The sequence below is a fragment of the Armigeres subalbatus genome, chromosome 1 (assembly GCF_024139115.2).
Source record: "Armigeres subalbatus isolate Guangzhou_Male chromosome 1, GZ_Asu_2, whole genome shotgun sequence".
NCBI classification, from domain to species: domain Eukaryota; kingdom Metazoa; phylum Arthropoda; class Insecta; order Diptera; family Culicidae; genus Armigeres; species Armigeres subalbatus.
The window spans coordinates 18,720,118-18,741,407 of NC_085139.1; the positions used below are offsets into that span (position 1 = coordinate 18,720,118).

At 42.4% G+C, this 21,290-nt stretch overlaps 1 protein-coding gene across 1 annotated transcript; it reads right to left on the reverse strand.

Annotated features, from left to right (window-relative positions):
• Positions 1–3,737: 3,737 nt before the first annotated feature.
• On the reverse strand, positions 3,738–20,166 carry LOC134208155 (aminopeptidase N-like). Its single transcript, XM_062684223.1, has 5 exons — positions 19,495–20,166; positions 5,453–6,105; positions 5,300–5,381; positions 4,091–5,239; positions 3,738–4,033 (listed from the first exon to the last, which is right to left on the reverse strand). The coding sequence occupies exons 1-5, from the start codon at positions 20,097–20,099 to the stop codon at positions 3,820–3,822; spliced, it is 2,703 nt and encodes a 900-aa protein (XP_062540207.1). The 5' UTR covers positions 20,100–20,166; the 3' UTR covers positions 3,738–3,819.
• Positions 20,167–21,290: the final 1,124 nt, after the last annotated feature.

Consider the following 21,290-nt stretch of genomic DNA (forward strand, 5'->3'; position numbering starts at 1 on the left):
CCTTTCAAGAGGCCTGGAAGCCTCCTTTCAAGAGGCCTGGAAGCCTCCTTTCAAGAGGCCTGGAAGCCTCCTTTCAAGAGGCCTGGAAGCCTCCTTTCAAGAGGCCTGGAAGCCTCCTTTCAAGAGGCCTGGAAGCCTCCTTTCAAGAGGCCTGGAAGCCTCCTTTCAAGAGGCCTGGAAGCCTCCTTTCAAGAGGCCTGGAAGCCTCCTTCAAGAGGCCTGGAAGCCTCCTTTCAAGAGGCCTGGAAGCCTCCTTTCAAGAGGCCTGGAAGCCTCCTTTCAAGAGGCCTGGAAGCCTCCTTTCAAGAGGCCTGGAAGCCTCCTTTCAAGAGGCCTGGAAGCCTCCTTTCAAGAGGCCTGGAAGCCTCCTTTCAAGAGGCCTGGAAGCCTCCTTTCAAGAGGCCTGGAAGCCTCCTTTCAAGAGGCCTGGAAGCCTCCTTCAAGAGGCCTGGAAGCCTCCTTTCAAGAGGCCTAGAAGCTTCTTTCAAGAGGCCTGGAAGCCTCCTTTCAAGAGGCCTGGAAGCCTCCTTTCAAGAGGCCTGGAAGCCTCCTTTCAAGAGGCCTGGAAGCCTCCTTTCAAGAGGCCTGGAAGCCTCCTTTCAAGAGGCCTGGAAGCCTCCTTTCAAGAGGCCTGGAAGCCTCCTTTCAAGAGGCCTGGAAGCCTCCTTTCAAGAGGCCTGGAAGCCTCCTTTCAAGAGGCCTGGAAGCCTCCTTTCAAGAGGCCTGGAAGCCTCCTTTCAAGAGGCCTGGAAGCCTCCTTTCAAGAGGCCTGGAAGCCTCCTTTCAAGAGGCCTGGAAGCCTCCTTTCAAGAGGCCTGGAAGCCTCCTTTCAAGAGGCCTGGAAGCCTCCTTTCAAGAGGCCTGGAAGCCTCCTTTCAAGAGGCCTGGAAGCCTCCTTTCAAGAGGCCTGGAAGCCTCCTTTCAAGAGGCCTGGAAGCCTCCTTTCAAGGGGCCTGGGAGCAGCCTTCCGAGGGGGCCGGAAGCCTCCTTTCAAGAGGCCTGGAAGCCTCCTTTCAAGAGGCCTGGAAGCCTCCTTTCAAGAGGCCTGGAAGCCTCCTTTCAAGAGGCCTGGAAGCCTCCTTTCAAGAGGCCTGGAAGCCTCCTTTCAAGAGGCCTGGAAGCCTCCTTTCAAGAGGCCTGGAAGCCTCCTTTCAAGAGGCCTGGAAGCCTCCTTTCAAGAGGCCTGGAAGCCTCCTTTCAAGAGGCCTGGAAGCCTCCTTTCAAGAGGCCTGGAAGCCTCCTTTCAAGAGGCCTGGAAGCCTCCTTTCAAGAGGCCTGGAAGCCTCCTTTCAAGAGGCCTGGAAGCCTCCTTTCAAGAGGCCTGGAAGCCTCCTTTCAAGAGGCCTGGAAGCCTCCTTTCAAGAGGCCTGGAAGCCTCCTTTCAAGAGGCCTGGAAGCCTCCTTTCAAGAGGCCTGGAAGCCTCCTTTCAAGAGGCCTGGAAGCCTCCTTTCAAGAGGCCTGGAAGCCTCCTTTCAAGAGGCCTGGAAGCCTCCTTTCAAGAGGCCTGGAAGCCTCCTTTCAAGAGGCCTGGAAGCCTCCTTTCAAGAGGCCTGGAAGCCTCCTTTCAAGAGGCCTGGAAGCCTCCTTTCAAGAGGCCTGGAAGCCTCCTTTCAAGAGGCCTGGAAGCCTCCTTTCAAGAGGCCTGGAAGCCTCCTTTCAAGAGGCCTGGAAGCCTCCTTTCAAGAGGCCTGGAAGCCTCCTTTCAAGAGGCCTGGAAGCCTCCTTTCAAGAGGCCTGGAAGCCTCCTTTCAAGAGGCCTGGAAGCCTCCTTTCAAGAGGCCTGGAAGCCTCCTTTCAAGAGGCCTGGAAGCCTCCTTTCAAGAGGCCTGGAAGCCTCCTTTCAAGAGGCCTGGAAGCCTCCTTTCAAGAGGCCTGGAAGCCTCCTTTCAAGGGACACGGAAGCCTCGTTTGAAAAGGCACAGAAGCCTAATTTTAAGAGGCTCGGGGGCTTCCTTTTAGGAGCGTTCGGAAGCCTCCTTTCAGAAGCTCGGAAGACTCTTTCCAAGCGGCTCGAAAGGTTCATTTAAAATGGCTCGGAAGGCTCCCTTCAAGAAACTCGGATTTCTATCTTCAAGAGGCGCGGAAGCCTACTTTCAAGAGATTCAGGAGGTCCTTTCAAGAGGCTCGGAAGTCTTCCTTCAAAGGGCTCGGAATTATTGAAATTAAATGAAAGTTAATTAATGAAAAAGGAATTAATGAAAAAGTTCGAAGGGGTACCTCTCACGAAAAAGGTTGAGAACCACTGGTCTTGATTAATGCTGTTTAGAGCTGTGACTCGACGCCGACATATTTGCACTACTGTTTAAAATCAGTCACGTCGCTGATTTATAATTTCTCACGACTGTTAAATTTTTCGAAGAATTTCCAGGGGAAATAAAAAAAAAGCACCGGTACTCCGTAAATTCTTAAAAAAAAATCAAATGTTATTCCGAGGAAATTCCGAAAAGATTGCCTTAAAAAGTTCTGAAGACTTTGAAAGAATTTGGAAACGTTTCCCGAGGAGTAAGATGAGGAGCTTCCTAAGAATTTTGAGGAAATTTACTCAATGAATTGCGATGAGTTTCTCAAAGTAATTCCGAATAATTTCCCGAGGAAATTCCAGAGATTACCTAATTAATTTTGAAGATTTTTGCGACTTTTTGCGGCAAAATGACATTTTCGGTTAAACCCGAGTTGCACACATGTTCCAATTCAGTTACCGCAACCTACATTTGACCTGATTCGTTTACAATCAAGTTGATGTAACTAAGTTAGTCTGAAATGCGTTGCTTGGGAATAACCCTTTCTGCCAAACGACCATAAACGTCTCGGCCAAATGGAATTCGGTTAGATGGCTTTTGGTCTAACGTGTTATTCGGTCTAGTTACAATCGGCCAAATGGCTTTTGGCCAAATTAGTTTCGCCTAAATGACCCTTCCCCGGTATGAATTCGAGCCGTTTTCAATACAAAATATTTCACCAAAGAAAATTGACTTTTCAATTAACTGTTGACCATATGGCCCTAACTGAGTTTTATTTCAGTCTTACGCTCCTTTCCTTACTTTGCTCATTCGATCTTTCGTAAGCAGTTTTTGATCACTGATCATGCCATAAGCGATTTGCTATGTCGTATATTTTCCTTGGTCATATAATTTGTTCGGCCAAACGAAATTTTCGGCCATATGACCCGTTCGGCTAAAGAACATTTTAGGCCAATTGACCCTTTCTGCCAAATGTTCATTTCGGCCAAACGGTTTGTTCAGACAAACGATATTTTTGGTCCAATGACCAGTTCGGCCGAACAAATTTTTGAAACAAATGATGGGTTTCGAAATAATGATTTGACCAAATGACATATTCTACAAAATAAATTTCGGCCAAACGACCCTTCTCCGATCATCATATCAATAACTTCCTGAGAGCCGTCACATCCGTTTTTAGATTAGCATTCTGCACTCAGATCCTGTTTATTTGTTCGGAGGTAAAATTTTCTGCCTCTGTCCATAATTTTCTTAGCCGTCCTATAAACGAATTTGAGCCAAATATTTGTCAACAAATCATTTCAGTTATTGAGCTATTTTGCCTCTTCGATGCAATCCAAACCGCTTTCCCCAGGGGTGCGGTTTCTCAGGCCCATCCTGACCATCAAGTGCGTTGGAACGGAGGCGCTAGCGCGGAAAATGCCACCCCCGTGCAATTAGCATTTTGAAGCGTGGTTCAAATTTTTCTTCGTACATATTTCAATTAAAACCATTAATCGATTTTTGCTGGACGCAAATGACCCTGCAAAGTGTCGGATGGCTTTATTTTCCTGCGCTTTATTCAATATCGGAAGCATATCAAGCATACTGCTGAAGGGTTTTTCTAACCAGTGGCAAATTAAGCTCCTGCCAACGAATCTGCTCGTCCAATTGGTTGTCGATGTTGATTTCGAAGTCGGCAGAGACTGGCAACACTTTCATCAGCTGACGGAATCTCTCGGCATTTTCCTTATCAACGATTCGAGTAACCATTTTGCTCAAGAGTTTCTCTATGCTTCGTTGATTGCCAAATCTGAAAAAATGTGATCGTTAATATCTGTTGTTTTGACTATTATCTAATAAAGCTTACACTTCATCAAGATTTTCTTTCTCCCGAGTCAGAAAATCTACGACCATAACAAAACCACTTTCTCCTTGCTCCGCGACGATCTCCAGGAAACGATTTACATTTTGATTCTGCCTCATTAGTACCTCCAGCACGCGTTCCAGCCCCTCGCGCGTACCGACGCAAGCCAGCGATTCCATGAGATAGCTTCGGCCTCGCGAATCTTCTTCCGTTTCAAGAGCTTCGGTGAACTTGTTCACATCGAACTGTTTAGCCGTTCGCAGGGCGTAGCAATACAACTTTTGTTCTGCCTCGGAACGTATGTTCAGCGTCGATCTCTGCTGCAGAATGTTCAACTTGTTGGCGGCCTGATCCAGACAGCCCTGTTGCCCGATGCGGCAGGTGAGGTCAATCGCGATCAATTGCGTGTCGTGATCGTTGGTGTGGCTGTATGTGCGCTTATCTGTGCCGTATTCCGCGTAAAGGTCATTAGTTAGCTCCAGTAGATACTTCCGGAATAAACTGAGAGCTTCCGGATCAACGGTGAGCATTTTCTCCAGGTCGAGGATGTTTCTGTGGGCGGATTTCCATGAGTAATAGTCCGTACTGTTGCGGAGGTGGTCCATGATTTCGAAGGCTGTGTTGTGATCCAGGAGTCCAGCGTTGGCCAGATTCATGGAGTCGTCGATTAGTTGGCCCCTGGTTATTGGATCGATTGCTGTTAGATTTGATTTCAGCGTTCCGATTATGTCCTTCCACATTTGCTGATCATAATTAACTCGGTAATATCCTGTCTGAGCTGGGTTAATCAGAAAGACGTCATCTTCTTGAACAGGGATCTTGCGTGTCACTTGATTTGTTCCTTGAGGTATCCAAAACAACGGAGACGTTTCATAAGATCCACCACTACTATTACTATACATGAAAATAGGAATCCACCAGGTTTGATTGTTCTCAGTCGATTGAGTGGTTGAGAAGAACCGTTTCTGTTCGAAAACTACATCATCGGCCTCTGCATTCGGCCGGCTAACCGTTACCACAGGTGCACCTGCCTGGTTTGCCCATGATTCCATGATAAGGGTCATTGTTGCACCCGTTGGTAGTACCTGATCCTCTGAAGCCGACTTTTGAAGACTATCGGACAAATTCTGGGGTACAACAATTGAGTTTTGACTGAAAAAATAAACGAAAGTTGATTTTCTTACGCCAGAAAACAAACGATTGCCCACTTACTTGCGTTTAATATAATCCTTCAAGCCTTTTACAAAAGTCTGTTCCCCTAGTGCATAATGCATCATTCTTAGCACGCTTCCTGCTGCAAAATTTAAAAACTAAGTTCAACGCATTCATATCATTTTTCTAAAGTATTCTTCGAAAATGCCTCACATTTTTCATAAGCAATTCGATCAAACAGACGATCAATTTCCGGAACAGTCTCCACGTAATGAGTCATCGGTCGAATCGTTGCGCTGCCGTCCGACTGAAGCGCTGTTTGCAGTGCTCCACTGGTGAATCGTTGCTTGATCAACAGTTCAGGGTGCGTCCGATCCGCCAGATAGTACTCATAGAGAGTGGCGAAACCTTCGTTCAGCCAAAGGTAAGACCACCACTTGGGCGCCATCAGATTCCCGAAAAACTGGTGGGCAAGCTCGTGCGCTATAACGGTGGCCACGGACCGTCGATTGTTATCGGAGGAAGATTCGCTGATCAGGAAATACGACTCCAGGTACGTAACAAGGCCCCAATTTTCCATTGCGCCAGCGGAAAAATCGGTATTCGGAATGCCAACGCTGTCCAGTTTGTTCATCTCGTACGGATGATCGAAATAGGTTTGCAATTCATCGATTAGCTTAATGGACGCATCCAGGGAGTAGGACAACTGATCAGCACGGGTGGGGCGAGACATCGATTGAACTGTAATTTTCTTCGTGGAATTGGCAAAGTCTCGTTTCACAGCATAGTCGGACACCAGAAAGGCCAGCAAGTAGGTTTGCATGGCAGGCGTTCGTCGGAAGGTGACAAGTTTCTTGCGTTCGGGACTGAAAGGATTGGAAAAAAAAATCAGATAGATACAAAACATTCAAACAAGAAGTTAGATAGTCTTCTTCGATTACACTGTATGGAAATTATATAACTAAATAAGTGTTGATCAACCAAGCTCTGAACGATATATCCTCGCATCGTTAAACATCGATGCAGCCCCAATGAGCCGATAGCATTTGATTATTTACTATCACAAGCTACTACAGATATTTTCGATTCTTCAGAACGTCCTGGAGTTCGGAAACATCCCAGAACATCTACCCAATCAATCAAATCCTGAACGATCTATTGATTGCATCGTTGAGCATCAGAACAGGCTCATAGAGCCGATAGGATTTCTCTCATTACTTCTACAAGCTACTACAGACATTTCAAATTCTCCAAAAAGTCCTTGAATTCAAAACACACAATCTACCTTATCAACTAAGTCATGAAACATGCATGCGTGCATCGCTGAACATCCCAGCAGGTCCGTTAAGGCGATAGAATGTCACTCATTAATTTTACAAGCCTCCATGAGTCGATATTCTAAAACTCGATATCGATGCGTGGAAACAGATGATGCCATATTAAAATAATTTCTCCGATACTTTGATAGTCCTTTCGAACAATTTTCCAATTTCTGTTCTACATCTCGATATCGACTGTGCTACATCTCGAAGGTATTACAGACCGTATTACAGACCCTTTTCGGTTCTTCCAAATGTTCTGGAACTCAGATCATTTGACCTATCCAACGATCAAACTTATCAATGATTTTAGATATGATGTCCTAGTAGGTCCTTTGAGCTTATATGACTTCAATTATCACTTGTACTAGCTATTGCAGGCATTTATGGTTTGAATAAATATCCTGGAAGTCGTTTTGTTTGATGTAATCATCCAAGTCCGTGAACGCAGCGGTTCTACGCCCCAACAAAAAAAGTCTACAGACACATTCGAATGGACATCGCTTGACACAAACTTCTTCTTAGTTATTGTGCATCTGGTAGACATTTTGATCTTAACTCAAGATCATTTTGGAAAACCTGGAGCGTCTTTTCGTCATATAAATTAGGGCCATATGCTTTTTAAACTTGATTGGATACATACTAATGATTAGAACATTGCAAAAGCGTTGGTTTATCTGGTAGATAATTTGAGGTTGGTTGAAATCGAGAACGCTTTGGAGTTCCTCGAACATGTCGTATTCAAGAAAATTGGATTTGCATAGTACGCATATGCTTATTGAACCAGACTGAACTGAACCAGACATATCGATATTAAAGACATTGTAAAAAGCCTTGGTTGATCCGGTAGGTACTTTGGAATGAACTTAAGAGCGTTTTGGAGTACCTCAAATATCTCGTATTCAAGAAAATTGGGTTTACATGATGCGCATATGTCTATTGGACCGGATAGGGTATATGCCGATGATGAGAACATTGCAAAAGCCTTGGTTGATCTGGTAGATACCGTGGGTTGTACTCAAGAACGTTTTGGAGGACCTTTAGCATCTCGTATTCCTGAAAATTGATCACTATTTTAACGATTAGGACAACTGGCCTTGATTGAGTGTTTATAATTATCAAACAATGAGGTATGGGATCCAAAAAAATTCGATTCATCTGCATACTATCAGAAGAGCGAAATCCTCCCAAGGTTTAGGATATCTGGGTCTTCAGGGTATAGTCAAACTTAACCTCCGACATTTTTCCAATGAATCTGATGAACATTTTTGCTGAAGAAAGTGTGGACCTAGCTTTCTTATTTGATTTTTCTCAGTCAGTCTAAAACGATGAACGTTCCACTTTGAAGTTCGTGCCACCTCTTCGGAAATTGTGAACTATGTAGCAGTGACCACTTCCACGCTCCATGCCAGAAGACTCACTGCACTGGAGGAACACCGACACTGGTCATCGTGTGTAGAATAAGGTTCCCTTTGTCCCCTGTATTTTCCGGAAGTTACGGCGACTTCATAGCAGATGTCCGCCCGCACACGACGACTAAATGGTGTAAAGGATAGCAACCTGTAAGTGGCTCGGATGTACGCGTTGAAGGTCGGAGACAGAATATCGATAAGCTTACGGTGGGCAATACATGTAAGTTCCAAGCCGTAGAGTAGGCGGCCTTCAATGATAGCTTGCCCGATCCATAACCGGAGCACCCTGTTACTAGTTCGGTGAGGTTTAGAAAGAGATCGACCCAGATCAACTTTGATCCTATAATTGATGTTTACCAATTTCTGGGAAGGCCCTACAATTGATTTTAACTGGCACATACTGGCGGTCATAGTGAAGCCCACAAAGCTGACCCAGCGAAGAACAGCACTAACGGTGGATTGTGTTCTAATGCGTCCTGGAGTGTCGCCAACGATTACCATATAGCACAGCCACAGACAAAATAAACACACCGTTCATGGCGATAAGGAACAGCGGCAACGCAAAAATGAAATCCCTTCAGGAAAGTCGTCAATCCCCGGCTCCCAATTTTGAGTTTAAAAGTTCTGCGTTCTGCGAGGAAATTCTGGACAAAAACAATGATGTTACTGGCAAATCCCAACAAGCCCAACTGTTGAAGAGCGAAAGGGGTCAAAGTTGCATTGTAGGCCTAAGAGATATCCAGAGATATAAGGACGGCATGTTTGCCCTCGTTGAAACATCTTCCTCCTAGTTTACAAAGTATGTGCCCGTACCGTACCCTGGGCTGAGCGCGTGCTGCCAGAATCCGAATATCCCTACTGCTTCTAGTTTATCACGCAACCACCGGTTCATCAACCTCTTGACGACCTTGGAGGTCAGCAAGAGGTTGGTGAACCGGTTGGTTGCTCCTCTTAGGAGTGGGAATGATCAAACTTTTACGCCCCTTATCCGAGAAGGTTTGGTCAGACTGGAGGAAGGCTGTATTTTTTTGAGCAATCCCGTCGGGACCGATGGGCTTTCCATTCGCGAATACGAAGGTAATGTCTCTACTCACTCTTATGGCAAAATCTCATTGCTATCTGTTAGACTGTGCATGAAACATGGCCGCCAATCACCCGTTCTTGTTCCTCCACAGTAAAATCCCATAAGAGAAATAAGTTAACCGCCGATGAAAACGAACGCAAGGTGGAATATTTCTGAAGATGACCTAAAAAACAAAGTAGGTTGAAACGTAAAAAAAATCAAAAGTGAGTTTTTATTTCACCAAGAAAAACCAATTCAAGTTCGAAGGAAAATCCCATAAGGAACTGTCAGACTATGCGCGAAACATTTACCTTCGTAGTCGCGAATTGCTGTTGGAGAGAACGAATGACAGCTCGACAAAATCAAACGGTAGAAGAAGCCACCCGAGTAGCACATTTTAGACTGATTTGGTTACAGCAACTCATATATGACTTGATTTAGTCATACATAGGTTTAGCAACTCATTTATGACATGTGTGCTGCTTGGGCAGAATTTTGTTAACCCGTGGGGACCTGCATGAAGGTTGATGAGGGATGAAGTACAGAAGGTTCGCAGTCTCGAACGATTCAAGTAGAGCGTTATCTTGAGGATACTTACTTACTTATGGATCCTGTACACCTCCGGTGGTGCAAAGAACCGACTTAAAAGATCTCCATCCTGAGCGTTAGGCCAGGTTAGATTTCAATCGACTTCTTTTATTTCTTTATTGAGGCTTCACCGCCAAGAGCCTCTGGGTCTGCCTCTGCTGCGATGTCCCGCTGGGTTCCAGTCTAATGCTTGTTTACAGATGTCGTTTCCGACCCTACGTAGAGTGTGGCCGACCCAGCCACACTTTCGATCCCGAATTTCTGTTGCTATCGGCCTCTGGTGACAACGACGATGGAGCTCGTTGTATGAGATCCAGTTGTGAGGCCACCAGGCCCGAATTATATACCGCAGGCATCTGTTAATGAACACCTGCAGCCGTTGAGTGTTCTCCACTGATACACATAATGTTTCGCTAGCGTATAACAGCACATATTTCACGTTAGAGTTGAATATTCGTATTTTGGTGCATTAACTTTTCTGCCTGTTTTTCCATATATTTCTTAAACTCGCAAAGGCAGCCCTTGCTTTCTTGATCCGTGCGCCTAAGTCGATCTTGGTACCGCCGTCTGACGCCATTTGGCTACCAAGATATTGGAAGCTATCAACATTCTCCACTGGTTGCCCGGCTACTGTGAAACTGGAAGGAGTTACCGTGTTTACATCCAACGATTTGGTTGCGTTGACGTTGATGACTAAGCCTGCCGAAGAGGAGCGCTCGGCAAGGTCGTTGAGCTTACTCTGTATATCAGAGCGCCGTTGAGTGAGGAGTGCAACGTCATCAGCCAATTCGAAGTCGTTTAGGTGCTCCATGGTTATAGGCTGCCATAACAGCCCGCGGTTTGGTTCACGGTCAATCGCACCTACCAAAATCTCGTCGATTACGATGAGGAACAGTAACGGTGATATAATACATCCTTGCCTCACACTAGCTACGACCCGGATAGGGTCGGACTAGACCCCATTGTGTAGCACTCGAAAAGGCCTCTTACTGTGCCTCGATGAAGCCGTTGATTTTCTCAGGAACCCCCTTGCGTCTCACATATTCTCATGATTGAGACGGTCGAAAGCTTTTTCGTAGTCAATGAATACCAAGTACAGGGACTCTAGGAATTCGTTGACCTGCTCCAGAATGATACGGAGCATGACAATATGGTCCACACAGGATCTTTCGGTACGGAATCCGGCCTGTTGCCGCCGGAGAGTCGCATCGATCTTCTCCTGAATCCGGGCTAGGATAATTTTGCACAGAACTTTGAGAACGGTACACAGCAACATAATGCCTCGCCAGTTATCGCATACAGTCAGGTCACCCTTTTTGGGCACCTTCGCTAAGATACCTTGCATCCAGTCGACCGGGAAAGTTGCGGTGTCCCAGATATTACGAAATAAACCATGCAGTAGTTGAGCAGATGTCGTGGGGTCAGCTTTGAGCATCTCGGCTGATATGCGATCGACCCCTAGGGCTTTATTCTATTTTATACTTTGGATGGCTGTTTGAATCTCTAGCAGTGATGGAGCTTCGATGTTATACGTCGGATCCTAGGAAGATCATGCTGAGGTGGTGGTGGCCTGGCTGGCGTTTCAGCTGGTCAGTTGGGTCGGTCAATAACTGATTATTCGCGTCTTTCACAGGCATCGTTGCATTTATCCTCGCCCCGCTTAAGCATCGTTAGGTATCGTAGAGGAAGCGAATGTCCCCGGTTGCTGCGGCGCCAGAGAGTCTGCCCACGCTCGCTGTTCCCGTCGAGATGAGCGAGTATCGTTGACGGGCTAAGACTTTGGCTCCTCTGGTTTTTGATCGCTCTATCGTGGCTTTGGTTTCTCTTCGCTCCTCTTTCTTCTTATCTTGAGGATCAGACATAGAATCACCCTAGACCGGGTGATGCGTAATCATGTCCCCTAAGAGTATGACAGGGGAAGGAAATTCGTCGATTATATGCTTACTTGTCTTATAATGTCCCTGGATTTTCGCAGAGACGGTTTTCCACGCTAACTGGGAAACTACCTCGGAGATGAACTCCGACAACTGAAAGGTCTTCGTTAAAATGGAGTATGTCGGATGGGACATTACCCCAGAGGACCCCTACGCTGGATGTTTGATCCTATGCTCATAGTCCACATTTACTTTCCTTCGAGGAATCAATCCATGGAGTAAAGTGCGACCCGACTGACTGTCCTACGAATAGCTCCAGATTTGAAATGTTATTCTAGAAGCCGAACAAGCAAGTTACCATAACCCGATCTGGTGGAAGGTAGGGGTAGTGTGCTGCTGATAAGGCGGGAAGAAACTAGGTTATGTTTTGGGATGGTGTTTCCCGGTGCTGTGATCGACGAGAAATTCTTGGGCGGCCAAGTTATGGTGTTTCCTGGACCGGGTGACAGGGCTGGAAGAAGGAGCTGGATGGAGATGGACGCTGTGTCTGTTGACTTTTCACAAGTCTAACGGTACGAGCTGTTCACCTTGAGATGGTGCATAGTTAAACCTAGGCAACTAAAATGAAGTTTATATAATGTGGCAAATCAGCACAACCGCTATCCCAAGTAACACTGAAAACATCTATTTTTTTAGAAACACAAAAAACTTGTTGTATTTAAGTTATAATAGTGAAAAGCAATACCTTCTTTGTTATAGAAAAGGCTTATAAGTGTTTTGTATAAACATTTCTGAGCGAAAATATTCTGTGTTGTATTTCTGTCAACAAGAAATATATATAACTTCATTATAACATGCACCATAACTAACAGTGTGAGTGTTTTATTGATGTTATATAAATGCGGCAGCACACATGATATGCATTCATTGACGGAAATATAACCAGTTAATAATCGCATTAATTTTTGCAGAACAAGAAAACAACTAAAAAATATTTATATGGGAGTAAGAAATTTACATGTTAGGAAAAATAACTAGCGGTTTCAGTCTGGTCAATAGAATTTATTACGTCGAGTTCAGAAGGATACTCCTTTTTGAAATTGATACATTCAAGTATGTGCCCTAATTCATAAGTATTCAATCTTTTAAAAAGGTTTTTTAAATCTTTTATGCTCGATATATGAAAAATGCCACAATCCATAATGCACCAATGACAAAATGATTATACTTCTGAACTCGGCGTACATAATCCTGTTTAATAAATAGAAATTGCTTGAGCAGTTCTTCTTCAGCGAATGCCAAGCATATTCCATACCTGCGATTGCCCATCGCTTGATTTCCTATCCTCAGTTGTTCGTAGCCAACAAGGAATTGCAAAATACATCAATTTTTATGAAGTTTGTTATTTCTACATTCTGACGCAACTAAAACGGTTATAACTATGTTAAAATAACTTACTCATAATAAATATGTTATAAAGCTGTATCCGAGCTTATTTTTGAACTTAGTTACAACATCGTTGTATAACAAGGCAATGATTCGAGTTTGAAGTAAAAAATACAGTGTCGGCTAAAAAAGTGACACTTTACAAATAAACATTTCTGTTTTGAATTAAATTCAGTAAAAAAAAATCCTTTATCCTTTTTCATACAATAGGATAATTTCAAAAACAGAAATGATTAACGAAAACACGAATAGCTTGAAATTATAGATAGTAGAATCTATAGATGAGCGAAAGCATGGCTGAGTCGATTTTTTTGCCCGTGCACACGCGCATATGACGTCACAGCCCTTAACGTTTCCATTGAAATCGTGACGTCATGCTCGTTTGGAGGCACGTTTGACAGTTCGTTTGGAGACAGAGGATTTATCTTCGCTCATCTATATATTCCACAATCTATACTTGACATATTTATTTTTGTTTTACCATAAAAGTAGTTATGTATGTAAGGGGTAGTTCAAAAGTGAGGTCCACTAGGTATACAAAAAAGCGTGGGGGAGGGGTGAAGAATCTCAAAAAGTAGTGGACTTCATATTTGAATCTGCTCTAAATGAATACAAATATATACACATAATGGGATTTACAAAGGAACTATATTAGTGTTTATGTGCTATTTGTTTTCATTTGACCCTCTACTATGGAAGTGACAAGTGGAACTCAAAATCAATGGAAGCTTATATTTTTTGAGGAGAAGTTAAACTTTTTTCGATCAGTAACAAAGATTTTGATTGGCACTGTGTTGTCCCATAAAAAGACTCCATTGCCATGTTTTCAGATATTCTATCGAATATAAGTCAATAACTAAAAATGGTTGAAAGCTTTCTTCAATATTATAAATGGCGCATAAATTTACAGCAAGTATAATCGAAAGCTACACGATCAATCTTGAACGGCAAGGAAAAAATACATTTTCCCACTGCGTACGAACTCATTTTTCAGTTCATAATTGTCCATCCTAAATTTGTTGAAAATAAACTTTATGCCCATTATGGATGGTAATTAAAGTATCGAATTATAAATATTTAAATGAAAAAAAGAGTAATTTTTAATTTTTAATTATTGCGTGGCTAAAAAATTACTTTATATAAAACTTTTGTATAACTCCATAATAACTTATCAGTATTAATAATATAAATTATAACTAATATATAACATAAATGTAAGCTCTAAAAGAGCATTCCATAACGTTTACATAACATCGCTTGTTATAGTATGTTATATAATGTTCATATAAAACATATACATATGTATATATGAGTTACACAGATGGAATTAAAAACATAGTTTATGACAAGAACGATGTTTTATAAGACGCCATTTTTTGCGCTTTTTTGGGCTTATAAGCGTTATAAAAATGGTAATGTATTCATGAAGAAATACACGATACTATGTCTTATATGTGCATTATAGACTGTTATAAAACAAGTTGTGTTGCTTGGGATGTTGGGAAAGCTGGCAAGTTTTTTTAACACAATAGTCTACCAAACCGTGCGATCCATGAATGAATCCATCAAACATTCCTAGCAATCCCATGAAAACCGAAAAAAAAACATAATAACGTACATAAACATGCTGATCTTCCAACGTGCCTGTTGTCACTCGTACTTTCTCCAATAGTTAAGAAGTTTATAACTGGTGGTCTGTTTACCTTGAGTTCAAACACGGAATCGTGCCTGATGGCGATTCATTTGTAAAGGAGGCGCCCCAGGCGAGTTCTTTTCAAACAAAGCATGGAACGATTGAAATGGTTCGAACGGTGAAAATGGTTCTCGACAACGATCCGACAGAAAGAAGAAGGCGAGGTGCACAGCGGGCAAGGTGGATCGCAGAGTGCGTGGTTGGCGAAGTGCAGCCATGGACCGAGCTGAATGGAGAAGACTTTTATGTATTGTATTGTATTGTATTTTATGTATTGTCCGATTCGGCCGATTTTCAATAGGAAATAATTCAGAGTCGAATGCAATCTGTTGCAAAAAAATCGGGTTAATGGTAAGTGCTAGTTTTTTACGCGCTTTTTTATGTGTAAAATTATTTTGGCCATAACGTCCAAGCCCATAGTCCGATCCGGCAAATTTTCAATGGGAAACAATGGAGCAGGATATTGCGTTGAGTGCAATCTATTGCAAAAAAAATCGAAGGGTGAGTGCAGAAAAAGTGAGCTAGACTTTTTTACGCGGTTTTATAAAAGAAATAGTATTTTGGCCATAACGTCCACGTATACGAGAAACGGCTGATATGTTAATGATCAAAGTTTATCATATTTTCGTGACGTTTTTCGATTTTCGCAATCGCAAAGTGTGCCCAATGTAAAACAGACAGACGTAGTCCAACCTCAAAAGCATTTTGGCCATAACTTCTGAGCCCATAGTCCGATCCGACCAATTTTCAATAGGAAACAATGGGACATGATTCTGCATCGAATGCAACTCGGTTAAGGGTAAGTGCCTGGAAAATAGGCTAGACTTTTTGCGAACTTTTGCGAACATACACACACATACACACGCACAGACATCACTTCGATTCGTCGAGCTGAGTCGATCGGTATATAACACTATGGGTCTCCGAGCCTCCTATGAAAAGTTTGTGTCTGGTGCGAACATATAGCCTTTACGTATACCTACTTTGCATACGAGAAAGGCAAAAATGGAACGATTTTCAGAGGTGCGTGCAAGGGAATGAAGACTGTGGCGAACAAGTTCTCAGTAGATTGTGCGGAAAACGTCTCCTCAAGTTCGACACTCTAGTGGAACTTTATCTCTCTGAGGGTGCCGGGAGATATATCGGACCACTTCTCCGAGTCAGAGGATATGATCAAAATGTCCGTAGGTACATGTATTATTAAGCTCTGGGGTCGAAACAATTACGCAAAATATTTTCTTCACTGTACGGATCGAATAGTCGAAGGGGTAGTAATTACGCCAAAATGTTACGGAAAGTGTACAAACGGTTGCAGTTTTTGGCTGACAAGATGTGGCGGAGATGGTTCAAGGACTACTTGCCAGGTATCAATTGACGGGTAGAGTGAAACGAAGAGCAAGGAAGAGCAGTGTTGGAGTTCTGGTGTTCGTGGTGGATTTGAACCACAGCAGCTGAAGAACTGGGGGAAGGGTCGTTTGACCGAAACTCATTCGGCAGAAAGCCGTTTGGTCGAATGCCACTAGGCCGAACAAACCATTAGGCCGAAACCCGAAACCGAAAGTCATTCGGCCGAAAGGGTCATACGCAGGGTTGAAAATTTTCGGCAGCACTGGATGAAGGTGATGTTTTTTTATATCATGTTTTTATTTTCTTCCTGCTTTGAAATCAACCTCACATTCCCGGAGAGGCAGAAAAGTAAACAACAGAACTCATATCACCCACCGCGCCGCGAATATGAAAATTACCACAGCAAAATGTACACATTCACCCAGCAAATTGAAAAAATTCACCACGCGTTTAAATGGGCCACTCACAGTCATACGGTAAGGCGCGAACTGAGCAGCATGTCAGAGCGACTTGTGAAAGGCTGAATGCGAAATTGAACGGTCGGTGTTAGAAATGATTTTTCGGCTGCACCCAGTCGCACTCACCACGGCGGCGATGAAGGCGACTGCAGATAATACTGAGATCCATGTTTTTCACTGCAATGACTGTGAAATATTTCTACCCTGGTCATACGACTGAATAAGCCATTTGGTCAAATAGGTCATTTGACATCTCACTCTTTCTCACTACTCACTGAGAAAAGGGAGAAATTAGATGTTAGAAATTATGAGTGAGAAGTGAGACATCTACCTTCTCACTTTGATCTTCTCAGTTTTCACAGTGAGAAGCGATAAGTGAGAAATCAGAAGTGAGACGTCTCGATTATCACTTCTAACTTCCCACTGTGAAAGATGAGTAGAGCGACGTGCGACGTCTCACTACTCACTTAGAACTTTCAACTTTTCAAAGTGCGATGTAAGAAATGAGGAGTGAGAAGTGAGATGTCTCCTGATTACTCACTTCTCTTTGTAAAAAGTGAAAAGACCTCACACTCGCTCCAAATTTATCACTTCTCATTCATCACTTCTAGCTATTCCCAGTGGCCCTTTTTGCCAAATGACCATTAAGGCCAAACGACTTTTTCGGCCAAATAGCCATCACTCGGAAAGCTCGGAAAGTATTGCGAATCTAGTTATTAGTCTGTTGGATTACACTGTTAGAAGAAGATTATCTCTATCCCGCGGGTTTCGCGTAATGTATCTGCTTACGGGTCTGTCACCTCCGTTTTCGGCCCTTCATACAGAAGTGCATTGATAGCCGAATGGTAATTAAACTCGACTGTACTGCCGTCCCAAGCATATCTGTCCCATGTCGGTTTTTTTTTTATCATTTTTGGGTTTTATGCACCAAACGTTCTAAATTAATGTATATTTTATTGTGAACAAAAAAATACATATAGTTTTTTTTGAAAACTTGGCGAAAAAACATCGGGTAATTTTGTCCCATTGTAGAATTTCCAAGCATAACTGTACCATTGAAACAAATTTCATACAATATGTATTAAATTACTTCGAAGAGGCCAATTTTCATTATCAAATTATCACATAGGTTGTGGTATAGTTTAATGGGTAAAAAAGGTTAATCCACCTAACATCTTTGATGCCTTTCTTGTGCATTATGAAAATTGAAAAGAATTAATTGAAGCATATTAAGATGATTTTATTAAAACTTAAGTAAGAATAGTCTCTAATTTTTATTCGCATTCTATGTATTTATTTACATTTTTCTTCTTTTCCATACAATGACCTATTCGGTCAAATAACATTTTCGGGCAAATACCCCTTTCTACTAAATGACCGTTTCGGCCAAACGACATTTTCCGCCAAGACTAGCGGCGATGGAATCGCTTAGATCTGGGTGAGTTTTTTCATTGTTTCCTACCGAAAACTGAATGGATCGGACAATGGACTCCAAATTTTCATTGCTCTCTGTTGAAAATTGACTAGATCCAACTTTGGGTTCAGAAATGACCAAAATACTATTTTTTTGTACAAAAAGCGCAGAGATTTCTTTCTTGGCATGCAAGACGCAGAGTCATACAATTAACTGGAATATTTAGCGAAAAATCAGATGAGAATGATAAAATGAAATAAAAAAAATTAGGAGAAAAAACAATGGAAAGAATAATTTATGTCTACACGATGGGTTCCGCAACCCGATATGGTCATTAATTACAATGTCCGAAACTCGATGTGCATATGCACAACATGTGAAAATTTGAGTTCGATTAATTGTTTGAAAATAGTCTAGCTATTTTTCATCACATATTATCAACCAACAAGTTGCATTCAAATGGGAATCTTGTCTTACCATTTCATATTGGAAATTGGCTGGGTAGGTCTATAGATTCAAAAGTAATGGCAAAAATACTATTTTTCCATAGTACACCAGAAAGTCACCGATACCGTTAGGTGGATTAATCAAGGTTTTTCTTAAATAATTTCTTACTACACCACATAAGTTTTTCGTTATTTAATAGCAGATTTTTTTTCATATGATTCGATTATACAGAGAATTCGATTATCCGTAATAAAAAAAACGATACTCCGGATAATCGAATCCGACCTGTATTTGATTATTAATTGGTTATTTGCGTGAGTGTAGCGAATAATCAATTACGGTAATTAGTGATCAAAAGATGTGAAATTTAAATGAAATAGTTGTTTTAATATTGATGAATATTATGTAGGTTTGCAAAGGAGTGAAACTCTCAATGGTAGCAGATTTTTTACCCAAATTCTTACTTATTGAATAGCTACTCATTTGAGTGATTCGTGTTTAGACTAGTGTTGGGATCAGCATTGCGTTCAGAAGGCGCGTGGTCCTGGAACGCTCATACACGCTCGTTGTGCTATGTATAGCGAGCGATGTTTTTTAAAATACAACAGAGCGCGTGTTCGAGTGTTAAAATTCACATGCAGTTGGGACCTTTCGTTGCAAGAGGTAAAGCAGAAAATAATTATTACTATTTGTGTAAGTAAGAACCAAATTTGTTAACAATTTGAGCTGTCCCCGATGGAATGGTTTTCCAGGACTGATGCGTTGTCTCGCGGTATACGTTTCTTTTTATTTTCTCTAAGTTTTTTTTCTCAAAGAAGAAGAAGTAGCTTCAAACCAAACCCATAATGTTTGCATTGCAGTTAACTTTAACATTTCTGATGGAAAGATCCAAGACCCACGGGTTGCGAGATGCTATAACTAAAATATAACAATTCTTCCCCATATTCGGAAGATGATCAAAATTCAAGATCTAATAAATGCTAGATTGTCTAATAATAACAAAGTGGTTAGCCCGGACCACCCGTAAGCGACCAGCATGTAAGGCGCGAAACTAATCCGAATCAAAATAAAAATGAAAATGAAGCAATAGTGAATGCATTTTGTTCAGTAAAATTTTGGTTGAGTGATAAAAAAAAATCGGCTCAAAACTGTCCCTATCGGCGGTGACAAAAATTTTACTTCTGTAATACTCACAGCATGGCAATGCTGGCGATCTCGGCATTCGATCTGGCATGATAATTCACCCCGCAGGCGATCCGCACGTCAAAAGTGGCTTTGATGCCCGGTTCGTCGTAGCATGGGAAAGCCGAGCGCGCTTCACATGCTTGGAATTGTGTCACCCCGGCGTACTTTAGCGTATCGTTGCTGTCGGTGTAGGACGTCCGGTAGAACCCGGACCGATCGGTACGATTCAAACTATTGAGGAAGTCTACCTCCAGCACCACTTTGGATCCACCCGTCAGCACATCTGCGGTATTCACAACGAGGAATTCCCTTTCGTTGTCAAAGTCATGATTTATTACCCTGAGGGGTAGTTGGTTGTTGTTCTTCAAGTGCACATTCACCAAAGTACTCCGAGAACTGTGTAAAACGATTTGTTTGGTGTCTTCTAGAACGTTGATGTGAATCTTCACCGTTCCGTTGTAGTCCAGTTCGTCGTTGTGGACTTCTGTGTCGATAAACAGATCGTAGTGGGTCGGCACCGTCGTGTTGGGTAAACGAAAACTTTCGAAAGCATCACCAACGCATATGCAGAACAGTATCACTATCGCGGATGAACACGTTTTTTTCCACCTCATGGTGATCCCGAACGAACAGATTCACGCTTATTCGACCCGCTCTATAAGCTCGACTAATTCTTGCATTTGCGTTCGGTGGCAATTTATAGCTTTCTGATCTAAATACATCCGACGTAAAGACTTTCTATCTTATCTGAATGAAATCCACTCTTAACGTAATAGGGTAATCTGGGGTCAGGGGATAACTGTTATAAAAAATCACTTAATTATGTCTACTGATAGGCTATCAAGAGATCAGCTGGGATTGCCATTTCGTAACATTGGGGTTTGTTATGCCGTTTATTTTATAACACACCACACTTTTCAACAGATATCGAGTGGTAAATATTTCATTACGATGATTATTAGAGGAAAGCATTTATTCTGATTGGAAACTAGAAACTTTTCCTGAGGCTGAGATTTCTTCTTTGGCATGCAAGACGCAGGGTCATACAATTAACTGGAATATTGAGCGAAAAATCAGATGAAAATGATAAAACGAAATAAAAAAAAATAGGAGAAGAACCAATGAAAAGAATAATTTATGTCCATACTATGGGATCCGGCAACCCGACATGGTAATTAATTACAATATCCGAAACTCGATGTGCATATGCAAGAAATGCTCTGAAGGATCAGAGTTCAATAAAAAAATAATTTTATTCCACTAATTATAAGTTACAATAAGTATCATTCACTTCTCACTCGAAAACTGATTGAATTTTCCTACCGCTAAACCTTTTATTAACTAAATCTATCAACTCAGCAAAACGGTCCCGGTCAAAGTCTGCATCGATGTCGTCCGATCCGTTGTCGTTCGCTTGGCTTTGCGCACGTTGCCACCTCAGCTGGATAATTCCCTGGGTCATCACTTTTACGTTGCATCGATCGATGGGCCGGTCGATGGCTCGTTCTAATGGGATGGCACGTGGGCAACTCTGATCCTAACGCCTCCCCCCTCAAGTATCAAGCGTCCTCGTTTGATGTTTCAGGAGCTCGAACCTTGGTTCTGGGATGAGTTTCAGACGCTTCTGTCCGGGGTCCTTTCTTGTTGTTTGACTGTTCGAACCATCGGTTGCTTCTACTTCTTCTAGCTTCTTTGTTCTAAGCATCAGTGCCTCGACGTGGTTCTTTTTGGCATCCTTCTTGTGAGTTTTCTTGTAAAGAAAAGCAATGACGAAACAGAAAACCCAGATTAATCCACCTAGCGGC

What these genes read in the sequence shown, in the direction of transcription:
- LOC134208155 (XM_062684223.1), bottom strand. Translation starts at nt 20,099, where the DNA reads ATGAGGTGGAAAAAAACGTGTTCATCCGCGATAGTGATACTGTTCTGC. An exon ending in TCGAATTGCTTATGAAAAAT is followed by an intron (nt 5,382 to 5,452) that starts GTGAGGCATTTT and finishes TAAATTTTGCAG; the next exon opens with CAGGAAGCGTGCTAAGAATG. An exon ending in AAGGATTATATTAAACGCAA is followed by an intron (nt 5,240 to 5,299) that starts GTAAGTGGGCAA and finishes TTATTTTTTCAG; the next exon opens with TCAAAACTCAATTGTTGTAC.